Source organism: Elephas maximus, chromosome 6 (genome assembly GCF_024166365.1).
Source record: "Elephas maximus indicus isolate mEleMax1 chromosome 6, mEleMax1 primary haplotype, whole genome shotgun sequence".
Lineage (NCBI taxonomy): Eukaryota > Metazoa > Chordata > Mammalia > Proboscidea > Elephantidae > Elephas > Elephas maximus.
Genome location: NC_064824.1, coordinates 99549129 through 99567689, shown reverse-complemented (window position 1 = coordinate 99567689; position 18561 = coordinate 99549129). Strand labels below are relative to the sequence as shown.

Genomic DNA, 18561 nt, shown 5'->3' with positions numbered 1-18561 from the left:
ACATTGATTTCTGTCCATTCACACTGTTGACTGGTTCACACTGATCGTGCCACAATTGGGTGACTGACATTCTGTTCCATGTATTAACTGACAGTATAACTACTAAGAAAACTAGAATATTGTTGATCAGCCTGTTTTCTCCCCTTTAAAAAAAAAAGGTAATACGGTTCCCCATAGAGACTAGGAGCTGGCAAACTATGGCTCTCAGGCTGGCCATCTGCTTTTGTAAATAATGTTTTATTGGATCTCAGCCAAGCCTATTTGTTTACATGTCATTTGACTGCTTTTCAACACGACAGAGTTGAGTAGTTGTGACAGAGGCTATCTGGCCTGCAAGCGTAAAATATTTACTATCTAGCTCTTTAAGAAAAAGTTTCTCAACCTTTGATTTAGACTGACAGAAGTTTCCAATCATGGTTTCACAGCAAGGGAGCTGGACCAGCTTAATGGATAGTATAATCAAACTGTGCCTCATACTGGTCTCACCATGCTGGAACTGTACCTGCATATATCACTACCATTGGAATACTTAAGTCCTGTTCGATCTTGGTGGAATGGATAGTCCAATAAATTGGTTTAGAACTCTTTGAGTAAAAAGCTTGCAGATCTTTTAGTTAACAATTACAATTAACAGCTTTCCCAAATCCATTTAGCAACATATTCATAATCTTTCTATGTCGGGGACTTCTGAAGACATTCTATTCTTATCTACATTTGAACAACTGAATCTAGTAAAAATAATTTATTAAGTCTCTTATAAATGTGCATAGCATACCACCTACTCTGGGGGAGCTCATGTCTCAGGAGCTAACAGACACGTGAACAGAAATTTTAATGCACAGGGCTCAACTTTTAATCAGTTTAGCAAAGTGAATACATTAGTTAATATTTCACTAATGAATTGGAGGGAAAAAAACCCTGATAGTTCTTTTCAATTAAACTCAATTTGTTATCAACCGTGGTGGTAGACATAGTGATGGTGGGAACTGGATATAACAACTCTAAAGCTGATCTAGAATAAATAATAAAATTTTTTAAAAAATCAACTACACTGAAAAAGGAATAGCCCCAAACTTTGTAAAGCTGCAAATATTAAAACTGGTGGTGGTGCGGAGATAGGCTAGAGGAACTGCACAAGAGTGTCAATAAATACAACCATATATATGAGTTTAATCATTAAAGCAGTAGCCTAAATCATTAAGAAAGGGAAGGATTATTTCATAAATTGTGTTACGACAACTGGTAAACCAAATGAGGAAAAACAGCAAAAGAATTTCACTGCACATCATACTCCAAAATTCCAGATGGATAAAAGAGTTGTTTTTTCAAAGAAAATACAGGGAGAACATAAAATATTTCAAAGAATTGGTATCAAACCTCTGAAGAGAAAAGGAATTTCTCAGCTTACAAACATCACAGAAGATGGAACAGGTTTAAGTACCTGAAAACTAAAAACTTTTTTGCAATTAAAAAAAAGTACAAGCAAGAGGAACCATACGTTCAATCCACCAGGTGCTCCTCGGAAACTGTATGGGGCAGTTCTACTCTGTCCTATAGGGTCGCTATGAGTTGAAATTGACTTGATGGCAACAGGTTTTATACCCGTGGAAAGGAGCCCTGGTGGTGCAGTGGTTAAATCGCTTGACAACTAACCAAAAAGTCAGCAGTTTGAACCCACTGGCCTCTCCCCAAAAGAAAGATGTGGCAGTCTGCTCTGTAAAGATTCACTGCCTTGGAAACCTTATGGGGCAGTTCTACTGTGTCCTATAGGGTCACTGTGAGTTGGAATTGACTCAACAGCAGTGGGTTGGTTTGGTTTTGGGTTTTATACCTGAGGGTGTAATCTTGTCTGGAAACAGTGTTTTCTTTTTTATGTTTATGGGGGCGAGGGGAGGTGAGTTCTAAATCTAATCACTTCTGAGTTATAAAAAGAAAAGATTAGACACACAAATACCTACATACTGGGGAATGCAGATGCCATGTGCAGATCACCAAGGAACACCCTGACTACCTACAAGGAAGGAATGGACACAGCTGAGACCCTAGATGGACATTAAGCCTCCAAAACTGTGGGAAAATAAACTTCTGTTCTTTAAAATTATCTGCTTGTTGTATTTTTGTTACAACAGTACTAAGAAACTAAGATAATGTTTAATTTCACTAATTAGAAAATAAACTTACAAATTCAGTTTTCACCAAATGATTTTTTTTTTTTAATTTAGTAAGGATGCACTGAAAAAGTTATTTTCCGAAATGAAAATCTGGGTATTTTCCATATTAGTAATTAGGTGGGTTTGGGTTTTTGCTAAATTAAAATCCTTTGGCAATATGTACAAAGGTTTTCTCAACGTTCAGTCTTTGACCTTGTAATTTTACTTTGGTATTTTCCCTAAAGAAATTATTTAAATACACTACACTGCTCTCTGCACAAAGTTATTCACTGCAACTTTATCTGTAACAGCAAAAAAAGTGATGTCCATCTTGTAAATTGTTGTTAGGATTAACTGAGAACATGCGGGCAGTTTGGCACAATGGCCTACTGTGAATCCCTAGATTTGATTAACATTTGTGCTGCTAAATCTATCCTGAAGGGCTATAAATTTCACAAGCTACAGTGATGAATTTATCTCTCTGCAAATTTTTTACTTTCTATTTAGTGATCTTGGTTGTGATACAAGGATTTAGACATTAATGATCTGGGTCGTGATATAAGGATTTAGGCATTAATGGTTTTAAAGCACCTTCACATCATAAAGAAAAGGGGCTTAAGAAATGCAAACAACCACAGGGATTTTGAGAACGTGTATGCCTCGTAAGAACTCTGTCCTATCTACGATATTCTCCTGCTCAAACACGCATTTTAATCCTTGAGTTTATGAACCAGACCAGTAAAATTGCTATACTTCGTTGTAACATATATTTTCCACTAAATTTGGACTGATTTAAACAAGGATTTTTTTTTTTGAAGTGACAGAATGGGGGTGGGGTGGGGGAAAGGCTGAGCAGTTACTTTGTTTTACCAAATTGTATTAAGATTATTGTCGTTCAGAGTTTGTTTCCTGACAGTCGTTTCTACGACCTTCCATTTTAGGCTAGTCAGTTCACTAGTCCTTAATGCTGTAGATGCATCGCTCGATGCCCAAAGTTTCTTGAATGAGACGAGTCCTCACTTTCTATAGACAGGGCACGCTCATTTCTTCAACTTTTAAAACCTTTGGGAAATCTTTCCAATCCCATTTCAGTGCGCGTGGGCCCTAAATATTAAAGACTTCATTTTGTATAGGTCTCACACCTTAGCAAAAGCCCAAATCCAACCAATTACTAAACGGCTATTTGATGCAGGTGGTGTAATCTGTATAGGTTTTTTTAATGATGACAATAAAAGTACGTAATGATTTGTAACCTACCTTCCTCACTTTTCCTTGTTTCTAGTGTTCATAAATAAAATGTTTAAAGAGCGTGGGACGAAATTTTTTCTCCAGTACGCGGAAAGCTCTACCGGAAAACCTACGCAAACCGCAGCTAACATGGCCGCTGTCAGAATCCCTTTCTCTACCTCTGCTCGTTCTCCAAGTGAGCGCCTGCGCGCACAGCGGTCACGCGCGCCCCCCCCCGCTTCGCGTGCACGCGCCGCACGCACCGCCCTCTTCCCCACCCCCGCCCCGAGGAGACGCATGCGCAGCGTCCTGATTGTTTTGAAGAAGACTCGAGACGCCGCGACTGTCAGCTCCATTTTGTGGTTTGAGCCGGTCGCTGTCAGCTGGGCGTCTTTCGTGATTGCGTTGCAGGCTTTGTCTCCGTCGGCTGGAATTCTTTGGCCAGGACGGTAAGATGCTGGAGGAAGCGCGCTAGGTGTCAGGGTCCTTTTTCTGTGCTTCAGAAGCGCTGCCGTTTCTTGTCTGCTAGTTTGCGCCGGCAGTCTCCGGTACGAAGACTGCCCTGCCCTTCCCTGTGCTGCACAAAGGCAGCGCGCTTGTCTTCCCTGCTCTGCTAAGCCTGTTGTCACCAGTTTATGCTGGGATCGCGACGCCCCAGACACTGGTGGGGGGTATTGACAGTTTTGCTAGATGACGAGGGCCCCTCGAATTGTTTGCGGTGCTCAGAAGGAGCAGGGCGGCCTGAGCCGTGGGGCGGGCCGGGCCCGAGGCGCCGCGAGCGCCATGTTGTCTGCCGTGTCGTCTGCGGCCGCCTCGGCCGAGCTGTAAAATGGCGGCGAGGTGGAGGCAGGGCTTCGCCCTCTGAGAAAAGGTGAGGCTCCGTTTTGGAGGGCGTTTACTTGGATTCTGGAATGTGCGCAAGTCGAGCTCTTGTGGAGAAATGTGTTTGTCGCAAACGGAGAGAAAGATCGAACACACTGAACTGGTATAGTGAGATTTTACTTAACGCCTTGTTGCGTTAAGTGAAATAGCGCCTAGGATTGGAGTGAAAATCGCCAGTATCTTTGCCCTCCGTGGGAACAGAAATCAGGCTTAGGAACCCAAGGGAAAGAGAGAAATATTTGAAGGAGCTCTGGGAGAAATCAGGGGTTCGGGCGTTTTCTGCGTTGTACAACCACACCCCTCCTCAGTTCTCTTGTAATGACAATTGGGGACCTTTTTTGCTTGTCTTTTTATGTTTCACATTGAATTTTAAAACATTTTATAGAAGGTCTTAGTTTTGTTTTAGAACGAAAAATTCAACAAGTGGATCATTTTTTCTTTTTAAAATTTTAAAAGACAACCCGGTAATTTTTTTCATGGCAGTGACTTTGAAGAGCGCAGATAGTAGGTTTGTAGAATGTTTCTCAACCTGAATTTACCTGTTATGTTTCCTCGTGACTAGGGGCTTTTCCGTACCCCCATATAGATCACATACTGTGCTTGACTTTGTGCGTGTAAAATATATATAGCAAAACATTTGACATTTTAACTATTTTTACATGAGCAATTCATTGATGTTGATGTTCAGCCATCCCCACTATGCATTTCCTAACTTTTTCTTCACCCTTAACAGAAACTCAGTGCCCCTTAAGCAGTAACTCCCTGTTACCCCTCTTCTCATAGCCCTGTGGTGGTACATGGGTTAAGCACTGGGCTGCCAGCCATACAGTATTTGCCCTTTTGTGTCTGATTTTTTTCACTCAGCATGTTTTCAAGGTTTATCCATGTCATAGCATGTATCAGAACGCTATTTCCCTTTATGGTTGAATAATAAATACTCCATCGTGTATATGTACATTTTTTGTTTATCCATTCTTCTAATGATCGGCACGTGGGTTTCCACCTTTTGTCTATTGTGAATAATGCTGCAGTGAATACCAGCGTAGACTGTTCTGTTTGAGACCCTGCTTTCAGTTCTTTTGGGTCACGTTGTTGTTGTTGTTAGGTGCCATCGAGTCAGTTCTGACTCATAGTGACCCTGTGCACAACAGAACAAAACACTGCCAGTTCCTGTGCCATGCTCACAGTCATTGCTATACTTGAGCCAGTCATCGCAGACACTGTCAGTCCATCTTGATGAGGGCCATCCTGTCTTTAGCTGACCCTCTACTTCACCAAGTGTGATTCCCTCCAGTAACTGATAATCCCTCACTGATAACATGCCCAAAGTACTTAAGACTTGATATACCCGCTTCTAAGCATTCTAGCTATACTTCTTCCAAGACAGATTTGTTCGTTCTTTTGGTAGTCCATGTTATATTCAATATTCTTCACCAACACTGTAATTGAAAGGCATCAGTTCTTGGTCCTCCTTACTCGTTGTCCAGCTTTTGCATGCATGAGGTGATTGAAAATACTGTGGCTTGGGTCAGTCCTTAAAGTGACATCTTTGCTTTTGAACATTTTAAAGAGGTCTTTTGCGGCAGATTTGCCCAGTACAATACGTTGTTTGATTTCTTGACTGCTGCTTCCATGGGCATTGATTTTGGATCCAAGTAACATGAAATCTCAATAACATCAGTATTTTCTCCATTTATTGTGATGTTGCTTATTGGTCCAGTTGTAAGGATTTTTGTTTACTTTTTGTTTTGGGTCATAGGATAATTCTGTGTTTAACTTTTGAGGAGCAGCCAAACTGTTTTTCACTGGGAAGGGGGCATTTTGATTGAGAGTTGTATATAGAGATGTGGTGGGGTCCAGGCAGTTATTACTGGTAAGAATGGTGGCCATTACCTGTTGCTGTCGAGTCAATTCTGACTCATAGCGACTCTATGAGACAGAGTAGAACTGCCCATAGGGTTTCCAAGGAGCGCCTGGTGGATTCGAACTGCCGACCTTCTGATTAGAGCCATAGCACTTAACCACTACACCACCAGGGTTTCCAGTAAGAACAGTAGTTGTTGAAAAGCCATTTCTATATACACCCATTCCTCCCTTATCAACATAATTAGGTTCCAAAGACCAGGTCATTATGTAAAAAGCAGTGTTATTTGAAAATGGAGGCTGACCACATCTGAGCACAAAAATGGAGGATGACTACATTGTTTAATAACTGCCAAACCATTGAGAAACATGACCCAGCCAGGTTGACACATAACCTTAACCATCACTGCCAGCGTAACTCTTGCCTCCCACCTCAGCGTTTGTTACTGCCAGACGTACATCATTAATGTGCAGAATAGTTGGATAGCTGGTTTTTTACTGTTGTCGTAAATGCAAAATGTCAAATAATATGGTGAGAAGTAGGTGTAATGTTCTTTTCTAGCTGTCAGAGAATGATTGTAATTAAAGTAATAGGAGTTCTCAAAATTCAGTTTTCTGAAATTTTATGTAGTTTAGAATTATGTTGGGAAATAAGTGGCATGTACGATGGCAGTTAATCTTAATTTTAAATTTTCAAGTCTTCTTAGAAACCATTCTGAAAGGAAGGTGGCTCCCTCCCCCTACGCCCAAATTGATGTGTTAAGATTGCTTTTAGGATAAGCTGAGTTTTGTTATTGTGCAGGCTGGGAAGTGATACTTGAAAAAGGGTGTTTTGTAGTGTTTGTTCTCGGGTGCCATCATTGACTTACGTGTGTAATAAAAGTCTTTGATAGATTCAGTAGTGGTGATCTGTGTGTATGGTGAATGTAATTAATTTAGTGATAAGAAAAACATTGCTTTAGGTTGAAGGCTGTTTTCTGATAAACATTTAAGTGGGGAGAATTGTATACCTGATTCTATAATTCATTTGTGTTACTGGCAGAGTAGGAGTAAGATTTTACCGAAATTGATAGTTTGGGATTTTATTTTTTTCTTTTCCTACACTCTTGTGATAAATTCATTTAATCCCAGATATGAGGTGGATAATGCAGAATCTATATGAGTCGCGCCCAGCATGTGGGACAGTCCAGTAGTTGGATTTATCTATGATTTTAGATTGAGTAACAATGACTTTTCAACTTGAACTTCAAAGGTGACTAGAGTGAATTTGCAAAGTAGAGTTTTATGTAACAACTCAGTGTTAACATGTGGGAAACAGTTTAACTGGGAAAAAAACTTTTTTTTATGTAGATGAGACACTCAAGGAGAACGTACTGTCCTGATTGGGATGAAAAGGATTGGGATTGTGGGAAGTGGAGGAGCAGCAGCAGTTATAAAAGAAGGAAGAGATCACATAGCAGTGCTCGGGAAAACAAGCGCTGCAAATACAATCACTCTAAAACATCTGAGAGGTAAGGAGCATATTTAAAGAAACTGTCTCAATGTATATATTCATGATTAAAACTTGAATCACTGAAAATAAGTAACCATGATTACCGTTCTTTCCTGTTTCCAGTGAGAGATAGTAAGAGCACTGTCTTAAGAGATTTACTGAGAATTTGAGAATATTTGATATTAGTATAAAACATTGAAAACAATTTTTAAAAATTTCTTTAGCCATTATTTGGAAAGCAGATCTATAAATGAGAAAGATTATCATAGTCGTCGCTACATTGACGAATACAGAAATGACTACAATCAAGGATGTGAACCTGGACATCGCCATAGAGATCATGAAAGCAGATATCAGAACCATAGTAGCAAGTCTTCTGGTAGAAGTGGAAGAAGTAGTTATAAAAGCAAACACAGGATTCACCACAGTACCTCACATCATCGTTCACATGGGGTATGAGCTCTTTTAAAACACTTTCGGAAATTTTATTTCCCGTGTGGAGCAGGAAGATTGAATTGTATTTGATTATTTGAGAAAGTTCTGTTTAAGATGAAGTCAACTCAATTTTAACTTGCAGGATTCTTCTGTGTTTTTGCTTTGAATAGGAAATTCCTGAAATACAGTACATATTTAGTTTTATAATAACAGGTTTTATTACTAGTTGGCTGCTAATTATTCCAGTGAAGTAGTGAATAGCAGTGAAATTATTTAGGTTAGTTAGTAAAAATTATTTGAAAATATTCCAAAAGGTTTTTATGATATTTCAAGAAATCTGTTTTTGATACGTGGAAGTCTTATCACAAAAAGAGGACAGGCATTATATTTTTGTATAATTGCTGTTTAGGTATGCCTCTTTGTTCTAGCAAAGCATGCTCTGTAATCCTTTTTCCACTGAGCAACAGATTTTAACTTCATGGGTTATGTGTTAATTTGGAGATTAGCTCATACAACATTTAAAATGCCATAGTGTTATTCTTGTATGCCGAATATTTTTCCCCCCAAAATTAGAATTTTGATTTTATTTACTGTTCCAATATTTATTTTCTTAGATTAGCTAAGAAATCTTAATTTGGCCACAGTCTACTTTGACAAGTAAATATTATCTCCTACAATTTTGCAACATTAAATTAGGACACTAGAAACTTAAAATTATGTTTCAGTGAATGCTACAACTAAGCATTTTTTTTTTTTTTTAAGAAAACAATTGTATTATGTTTTGTTGCCTTGCCACTTTGAGTATCTTATCTGAAAATCTGTTCCTTGCCATGTTTTTCTCCTGTTAACATAAACTATGTGCCCTGTGAATTTCTGGGGACTGAATTTGAAATTGCTCCTGCCAACCGTTTGTGGCCTGGCGTGTATCTGAATGCCTGAATATCTCCCCGCTGAATGAATTTCGTATTCTGCCCTGAATTCACTCGGGTATATTGATTGGCTGGATGATCTTGGTGCCGCCCACTTGACGTTTCCAGAAGAGTCACCGAAGGAAAAGAACCAGGAGTGTAGAGGATGATGAGGAGGGTCACCTGATCTGTCAGAGTGGAGACGTACTAAGTGCAAGATGTATAGAATATTTTTCAACACTTATTCACTTTTCAGATAACATAATCTATATATATGTTAAGATTGCAGGGATTTGGAAGTCTTTTTTCTTTCTCTCTCTTTTCTTTTTCTTTTTTTTTTTTTTTTCTCTTTTCTTTTGGTGGGGGGGGGTTGTGTTTTGCTTTCTTTAGAAATTTAATGTTTGTTATACAGAACATCGAGAACAGTAAATCAAGTTAATGAATTAGCCTGAGAATGAAATTAGACTAAAAATAATTTTATATGTTTTTTGATGGTGTTGACCAATAAAATAAATACCTAGTGATAGGAAATTTATAGCATCAACTAGAATAATCTGCATTGATAGCATTTATTATGATAATTAAAATGTTTCCATTTTTTGATATGACTGAGGTTTTTTAATCTCTTTTAGATGAAATTGTTGACACTTTAGGTGAAGGAGCTTTTGGGAAAGTAGTGGAGTGCATCGATCATAAAGCGTAAGTTTCCCATCTTGGACTTAGACTGGGGAGGTTGACAGTATAGAAAATTTAGCTTTAGGATATGGTCTGATCCTGAGTTAGATATTTATCTTGATAACTCTTTTAGCTTGGGTCTTTGACTTGGATATAGGAAATCACCATTAATAGTAACTGGCCCTTTGTATATCTTAAGCAATAACTATTAATAGTATATGTAGTTTCTTAATTCCAATTTTTAAGCTGAGAACACGTTTTGTTACTTTGAAAAGTATTTTAGACACAGTTGTTGTGGCCATTCTTTTCTTCCTAGATCAGTGGTCAGGAGCAATTTCAGCTTTTCTTACCCCAGACCTACTGAAGAAGCCTTCCCGGGTGGTTACCTGGAAACCTGTATTTTTTTAAGAAAGTACCATAATTCATCTTGATATACATAGAGAGTTGAGAACTCCTCTGGATCAGTGCCACGAGCTTGATTATTTATGCTTAACAAAATACCGATTGAAATTGCTTAAGATAATTTAAATAGAGATTTTTTGTTAACCTTTTCTGTTCCTGTTTGATTTTCTTCCCCCTTCTGAATGACAGTTTTTTTTTTAATGTATTATTAGAGGAACTCTCCCACTATTGGCTGGTAAGCTTCTGAGAGCTAGAGCTCTTTACTGTGCCCCCACCGTATCCCAACTTTTCTGGTAACCTGGATCAAAGAAAGACTTGAGGTATTTGCCAGTGACAGGTATAGGAAGAAACTGCGTCACAAATATTTGTCTTAAGTTGAGATGCAGATTGAGATGGTAGTATCCCAGTATAGTTGTTAAATTAGAACTCTTGATACATAGGTTATTATAGGTGGAGGATCCCCAAAAAATTCTCAAATGGGTGGTGATCTGATGAAAGAAATCTCTGTGATTCAACATATATGTATTTGTATTACCAACCTGGCCATATGCCCAGAGGTCATTTTAGTTACTTACATTGAGTTCTAGTTGGAAGAAAATACTTACATATAATGGGAGAAAATGGAATGCTAAGCCATAAATTCAAGAAAACAAATAAGATGGTTCAGAGTAGAAATAATGCAGATGCTTGAAGAGGGTGATAGAAAAATGGAATTGGGAATAATTATTATTTTTTAACTTATTCTCTCTTAATAGGGGAGGTAGACATGTAGCAGTAAAAATAGTAAAAAATGTAGACAGATATTGTGAAGCTGCTCGTTCAGAAATACAAGTTCTGGAACATTTAAATACAACAGACCCCAGCAGTACATTGTAAGTATCAAATTAGAACTTGGAAAACCACCTCAGGTAGTTTTGAATTGTGAAAAGCTGTACTGATTATTTTCCATGTGTTTATAGCCGCTGTGTCCAGATGCTGGAGTGGTTTGAACATCATGGACATGTTTGTATTGTGTTTGAATTGTTGGGACTTAGTACCTATGACTTCATTAAGGAAAATGGTTTTCTACCATTTCGACTGGATCATATCAGAAAGATGGCATATCAGATATGCAAGTCTGTCAATTGTAAGTACTTTGCGTATCTTCCAGAAACTTTAGTTTATTCAGACTAGTTTGGTATCAGACTGATAAGGTTATTGGAGAAAAAGAATGTAGGACCTAGCGTACAGGACTTGGAGGCCTGACTTAAGAGTAGGTGTGAAAAGATTGAGTTGATTATAAGTGCTTTCAGCCAGTACTGTGCACTTCATTCAATAAATAATATACTATCTGGAATATGGAAGCCCTGGTGGTATAGTGGTTAAGGGTTCAGCTGCTAACCAAAAGATCAGCAGTTCAAATCCACCAGGTGCTCCTTGGAAACCCTGTGGGGCAGTTCTATACTGGCCTATAGAGTCACTATGAGTCAAAATTGACTCTACAGCAGTGATTTATCCAGAATATAATAACAGTGATTTTGAAGATTATGATTTAGTCATTCTGATTTCCTAAAATAGGAATCTAGAACACTGGGTAAAAACTAAGGAATGGTGATACTAGTTTCATAAAAGGAAAAAAATTTTTTTTTCTTTTTTTCTTTTTAAGCAGTTAGCTGTTATTAAACTGAGTACCTTTTTAAGGAGGGTAATGGGTGGCTTTCTAGCTGGCTGGAATGTTGACCACTTTGAGCATGTGGGAAAGGCATCAGAGGTTATTTTATTGTAGGGTTTTGGGGTTTTGTTTTTTGATTTTCAGATTGCAGCAAAATTTTAAAATTTCTGTTTCATTCTTAGTTTTACACAGTAATAAGTTGACTCACACAGACTTAAAGCCTGAAAACATCTTATTCGTACAGTCAGACTACACAGAGGCGTATAACACCAAAATGGTAAGTCTTTAATGTATTGTCTTTATAGTTTCAAACGAGGTTTTTTTGTGTGCTTTCTTAACCATCGTTTATGATTTTCAGAAACGTGATGAGCGTACCTTACTAAATCCAGATATTAAAGTTGTGGACTTTGGAAGTGCAACGTACGATGATGAACATCACAGTACATTGGTATCTACAAGACACTACAGAGCACCTGAAGTTATTTTAGGTTTGTAGGTTGTGCTTTGGGAACCTATAACAATTATAATGGTTGCAGTGATGTGTAAAATGACAGTGCAAAATAGAATTTATTTTCTAAGTTTAACTGGAAACAATGTATATATTTTATTGAAGGTGATTTAAAATTTAATAGTTGTAGGTCTTATTCTTTGTGGAACTTGTATCTTTCCCCTTTCCGCCCTAAGAGGAGAACACATTAAACAATTTTAAGTTCTTTGATTGTTCCCAAAATTGCAGAGTCAGCTTTGGGACTTAGAGCAAGAGGCTTATCACTTTGAACCAATTGGTTTAACCTTTCTGGGATTTAGTTTGCACATTTTTTTGGTATTTGGTACGGTTTCAGAACAATCACTTAATGCCTGTTGTATGCAAACACTTTTCATGTCTGAGATTAGTTCCTATTTTACTATTTAGGATAATTGAGACTGAGAGAGCCTCTCCCCCCCACCCCCCACCCCCCCAAAAAAATCACTAGACCGATAGGAGCAAGTCAGAGTTGGGACTTGAAGCTATGAGTCTTCAGAGCTCTAGTGCTCTCTATGTATACCCTATACATACTGCATTTGTCCTTGAATTAAGTGCTTCCTTTAGGATCCTTCCAGGTCAAACATCAGATTTTGTACATATTTTAAAGAAGTGCTGATGATACATTTTTCTTGTAACGCTCTGGTTTGCTTTGCAGCTCTGGGATGGTCCCAGCCATGTGATGTCTGGAGTATAGGATGTATTCTTATTGAATACTACCTTGGGTTTACAGTATTTCCAGTAAGTGACAATGATCTGTTTTAGTTGCTTTGCCCCCAAAAAAGTCTTGTTTATGTAAATGGATACTCTACGTACACACATACTAAGGTAGTTTTTTTTTTTTTTTTTTTTTTTTTTTTTACTGGCTATATTTATAGAGTATGTTAATTGTAGATAAGCATAAAGAAACAAAAACTAGAATTCTACCACCCTTGGGCATTAGTATTCCCATCATTGTTTATTGTTTTATATACTGTTTTTAGATCTCACTTGAAAAAAATTTTAAGTATATTACAAGCAATATCCTTGTTTATTTAGGTAAATCATTGGTGAGTTTGCTCTGTAGGCCTTAACTTTTTGCTATCTGCTGTAACTGATAAAAGCATGCCTTTTTTTAGTGATTACCTTCCTTTGATTTCTAATCGTCTATGGACTAGAAAATTAGCAGCTGTGTTAAATGAGAATAAACCACAGTGAGCAAGTGGAGATAGTTACAAAGGTTTGTTGTTCTTTATAATTTTAGACACATGACAGTAAGGAACACTTAGCAATGATGGAAAGGATTCTTGGACCTTTACCAAAACATATGATACAGAAAACCAGGTATGTTTTGTTTAAAAGTTAGCACCATCCTTAGTGCCACTTGGTCACGTGTTCTAATCAGAACTTCGTAAAAGAGTAAAGTCAAACATGCTTTTTTAGTTAAATTTCAGATTACCTTGGGGATAGCAGATTACTACTATTTAAGTTATATAATCTGTTATCTTTAGGCTACTGCCTAAACTTAAATCTGTAAAAACATTTAGAGATAAATTTTGTGTTAAATACCCTACAGGCATAATTTCACTGACGTGAGCATAATGTCTTAGAGATTAGCATGTTTGTTTCCATTGTGTATTTGCTCTTATGAAGATTTTTTGTTTTTATAAAAAGTATAAAGAGAAAATTCCATGGATGGAATTTAGCTTTCATCACAACTTTAATGTTTTGATGTGATGTTTCCTGGACATTTTTTTTTCCTACGAATATGCATAGCTGAAGATTTATAGGTTACAAATAAGGATCAGATGTTTGAAGGCAACAGCCTGGCGGTTTTTAAGAAAATCTAACAGTACATAACCTCTTTTTATGTGTAAAATCAAGATATATTTTTAGATGGCTGCATTGAATTTAGTCGTTCAGCAGAATAATTGGAACCAGTCACCTTTTTAAGGTGTTTAAGTTTCCAGTGTCAACATAAACATGCATGGATATTGACTTATTTTTTAGGAAACGTAAATATTTCCATCATGATCGACTAGACTGGGATGAACACAGTTCTGCTGGCAGATACGTTTCAAGGCGCTGTAAACCTCTGAAGGTAAGCCTGGGATGTTGCTCAGATGTGAAAAATGGGTTTCTGTTCTGCTTTTATGGTGGAAAAACAAGATTATAATAATGGTAGTAGAAAAGATTATTGAATATGTTTCTCCCTTTCAGGAATTTATGCTTTCTCAGGATGCTGAACATGAGCTTCTGTTTGACCTCATTCAGAAAATGTTGGAATATGACCCAGCCAAAAGAATTACTCTCAAAGAAGCCTTAAAGCATCCTTTCTTTTCCCCCCTTAAAAAAACTGTGTAGCTCTATAAGTTGTACAGCTCTTGAAGAGATCATACAGACTGTATCAGTCTAATTTTTAAATATTAAATTATTTATATAGCTTTGTAAAATTCTTAGATTTTATATTGCCATGTTTATTTTGTTTGAATAGTTTAAGTATATAGCTAAACTAATGGAGATCTTTTTCAGTAACTACTGTGTAAGATGATTTATTCAGAATAAACTTGTGCTTATGAAATTTATATGAATCTGCATTTTCTTCATACTTTTCACTTTAAAGAATAGATACACATTTCTCTTCTTGGAGGTGTTTTTAAGTCTTTGGAAATGCTTAGCTTTGTTTTCATTTTAGGGATTGTTTCTTCTCGGGGCTAATGGAACCAGATTACAGGGGGTACTGGTACTTGCTGGTCTCTGCCTTAGTGGGGTTTTTTTTTTTTTTTAATGGCTTCAGGTGCTATTCTCCTTCAGGAGTGGTAATGACAAAAAAGCATCCAGACTGTAGCCAAGTCTGCATTATCAAATGATAATAAGACAGCTTTTGATCCATTTGGGATCCTTAGGCTAGGTCTTGCCATGGTCTTTTTTTTTTTAATGCAATTAAGCCTGAGAGATTTAAACAGATTTGTAGACCATATTACAGATTTTAATTTGTTGCCAAAAGTCACAACTCGAGATCTAGACTTATTAGATTCAAATTAGCCCTTATTAGCTGTATGACCCTGGAAAGTCATTTAATCTCTGTGCCTCCCTGTATTAGATGTAAAACTAGAGAAAATTTACTTAACCTCAGAATTATGAGTATAAATTAGTGTATTATTAGTATATGTAAGGCAGTTTGCAACAGTGGCCTATATTCTACATAAGCTATGTCTTCGGGAGAAGACCACATGTCTTGAGTGGCATGTTGTATAAAGTTCCTTTGGTCCCTTGGTTCCTTTAGTCTTTTTAATCTGTTCCCTATAAATAACATCAGGGTGCCCAGTGCAGAGGGTATCTTTGAATTTCCTAAGTCCTGAATTGTTGAGTTTCCCAACTGATAACCCTTAAAAAGACTTGACCTTAGCTTCTTTATATACTATATTATATAGTCATTTACTGCATAACATACATTCAGGAAACGTCTGACTGCATATATGTCCGTGGTCCCATAAGGTTGTAATACAGTTGAGAAATTCTGATCGGTGAATGGGATGTAACAGATTTAGGTGTGTCACATGACTCAAAATGAGAAGAAACATCTGCAAACATCCAGTAATAAACAGAATGTGGAATGTACGCAGTAAGAATTTAGGAAAATTGAAAATTGTCAAAAATGAAATGGAACACATAAACCAATATTCTAGGCATTAGCTGAGATGGACTGGTATCTGCCATTTTGAATTGGACAATCATATGGTCCACCATGCTGGGAACAACTCGAGGAATGGCATTGTGTTCATCATCAAAAAGAATATTTCAAGGTCAATCCTGAATTACAATGCTGTCACCGATAGGGTAATATCCCTACACCTACAAGAAAGACCAGTTAATATGACTATTATTCATGCACCAACCACTAAAGTCAAAGATGAAGAAACAAGATTTTTACCAACTCCGGTTTGAAACTGATCAAACATGCAGGCAGGATGTATTGATAAGTATTGGTGATTGGAATGCAAAATTTGGAAACAAGAAGGGTCATTAGTTGGAAAATACGGCTTTGGTGATACAAACCACATAAATGACGACTATACACATGGACCTTGCCAGATGGAATACACAGGAATCAACTACATCTGTGGAAACAGACAATGGAAAAGCTCAATATCATCAGTCAGAACAAGGCCAGGGGCTGACTGCGGAACACACCATCAAATTGCTCATGTGCAAGTTCAAGTTGAAACTGAAGAAAATTAGAAACAAGTCCATGAGAGCCAAAGTATGACCTTGAGTGTATCCCGTCTGAATTTAGAGACCATCTTGAGTAGATTTTGACGCGTTGAACACTAATGACGGACGACTAGACGAGTTGTGGAATGACATCAAGGACGTTATACATGAAGAAAGCAAGGGGTCATTAAAAAGACAGGAAAGAAACAAAATGGATGTCAGAAGAGACTCTGAAACTTGCCCTTGAACATTGAGTAGCTAAAGCAGAAGAAAGAAATGATGAAGTAGAAGAGCCGAACAGAAGATTTCAAAGGGTGGCTCCAAAAGATAAAGTATTGTAATGACATGTGCGAAAACCTGGAGTTAGAAAACCAAAAGGGAAGAACACACTTGGCATTTTTCAAGCCGAAAGAACTGAAGAAAAAATTCAAGCCTCAAGTTGCAATATTGAAGGAATCAATGGGAATAACATTAAACAATGCAGGAAGCATCAAAAGATGGAAGGAATACACAGAGACACTGTACCAAAAAGAACTGGTCAACATTCACCCATTTCAGGAGGTAGCATATATGGTCAGGAACCAATGGTATTGAAGTCCAAGCTGCACTGAAGGCATTGGCATAAAACAGGTCTCCAGGAATTGACAGGATACCACTTGAGATGTTTTACAAACAGTTACAGCATTGGAAGTGCTCACTTATCTATGTCAAGAAATTTGGAAGACAGTTACCTGGCCAACCGACAGAAGAGATCCATATTTATGCCTTTTCCCAACAAAGGATGCAGAATGCAGAAATTATTGAACAATATCATTATCACACAAAATTTTGCAGAAGGTCATTCAAAAGCGGCTACAGCAGTATATTGACGGAGAGCTGCTAGAAAATCAAGCCGGATTCAGAAGAAGACATGGAACCAGGGATGTCGTAGCTGATGTCAGGTGGATCCTGGCTGAAAGCAGAGAATACCGTAAAGATGTTTACCTGTGTTTTACTGACTCTGCAAAGGCATTCGACTATGGGTCTTAACAAATTGTGGATAACATTGCAAAGAGTGAGAATTCCAGGACACTTAATTGTGCTCACGCTAAACCTGTATATAGATCAAAAGGCAGTCATTCAAACAGCATAAGGGAATGCTGCATGGTTTAAAGTCAGGAGAGATGTGTGTCAGGGTTCTATTTTCTCACCATACCTATTCCATCTGTGTGCTGAGCAAATAATCCAAGAAAGTGGACTATAGAAGAATGAGGCATCAAGATTGGAGGGACCTGCATTATGCAGATGACACAACCTTGCTTGCCGAGAATGAGTAGAACTTGAAGCACTTAGACTGATGAAGATCAAAGACCACAGCCTTCAGTAAGGATTACACCTCAACATAAAAATCCTTGCAACTGGACCAGTAAGCAACATCATAAGCAGAGAAAGGATTGAAGATGTCAAGGATTTCATTTTACAGAAGACCCCTTTAAAGTGTTAAAAAGCAAAGATGTCACCTTGAAGACTAAGGTGCCGCTGACTCAAGGTATTTTCAGTTGCCTCATATGTATGTGAAAGCTGGACTATGAATAAGGAAGACCAAAGACGAATTGATACCTGTGAGTTATGGTGCTGGTGAAGAATATTGAATATACCATGGGCTGCCAAAAGAAACATCTGTCTTGGAAGAAGTACAGCCAGACTGTTTTAGCACTATTTCTCACATATTTTGGACATGTATCAGGAGAGATCAGTCCTTGGAGAAGGACATCATGCTTGGTAAAGTAGAGGGTCAGCAAAAAAGAGGAAGACCCTCAACAAGATGGATTGACACAGTGGCTGCAACAGTGCTCTGAAGCATAACAACGATTGTGAGGATGGTGCAGGACCAGGCAGTGTTTCGTTCTGTTGTAAAAGGGTCACGATGAGTTGGAACTGACTCAGTGACATCTAAAAACAACACTCGACAATCACAGTGATCCTCAAAAACAAAAATTTCTCCAAGGTGTTAAAGGATCAGCTCCACTGAAAGCTACAAAACAAAAAAAGCTACAAGGCTAATAAAAATGCAAGAGGGACCTATATCGGAGAGAAATTGCTGACGACGTGGATTGAGGACCTAACACAAAAGCGAATCCCTCTCAACACGTTGACGATCACTTTAAGGCATGAAGCTT

At 37.8% G+C, this 18561-nt stretch overlaps 1 protein-coding gene across 2 annotated transcripts; it reads left to right on the top strand.

Moving 5' to 3' along the window:
* Positions 1–3686: 3686 nt before the first annotated feature.
* Positions 3687–14772, top strand: CLK1 (CDC like kinase 1). 2 transcript variants are annotated; one of them, XM_049887783.1, is made up of 13 exons: positions 3688–3826; positions 7473–7633; positions 7839–8067; positions 9087–9177; positions 9590–9656; positions 10790–10906; positions 10994–11160; positions 11868–11962; positions 12044–12173; positions 12867–12949; positions 13452–13531; positions 14198–14288; positions 14408–14772. In XM_049887783.1, the coding sequence occupies exons 2-13, from the start codon at positions 7473–7475 to the stop codon at positions 14549–14551; spliced, it is 1455 nt and encodes a 484-aa protein (XP_049743740.1). In that variant the 5' UTR covers positions 3688–3826; the 3' UTR covers positions 14552–14772. The 2 variants fall into 2 exon arrangements, with proteins under 2 accessions (XP_049743742.1, XP_049743740.1); XM_049887785.1 differs by lacking the exons at positions 7839–8067; positions 9087–9177 and having other exon boundaries at positions 3687–3826.
* Positions 14773–18561: the final 3789 nt, after the last annotated feature.

Coding starts and splice junctions, on each gene's coding strand:
- CLK1 (XM_049887783.1), top strand. CDS start 7,473: ATGAGACACTCAAGGAGAACGTACTGTCCTGATTGGGATGAAAAGGAT. Junction 13,532..14,197: donor CATATGATACAGAAAACCAG/GTATGTTTTGTT, acceptor CTTATTTTTTAG/GAAACGTAAATATTTCCATC. Junction 14,289..14,407: donor GGCGCTGTAAACCTCTGAAG/GTAAGCCTGGGA, acceptor TCTCCCTTTCAG/GAATTTATGCTTTCTCAGGA.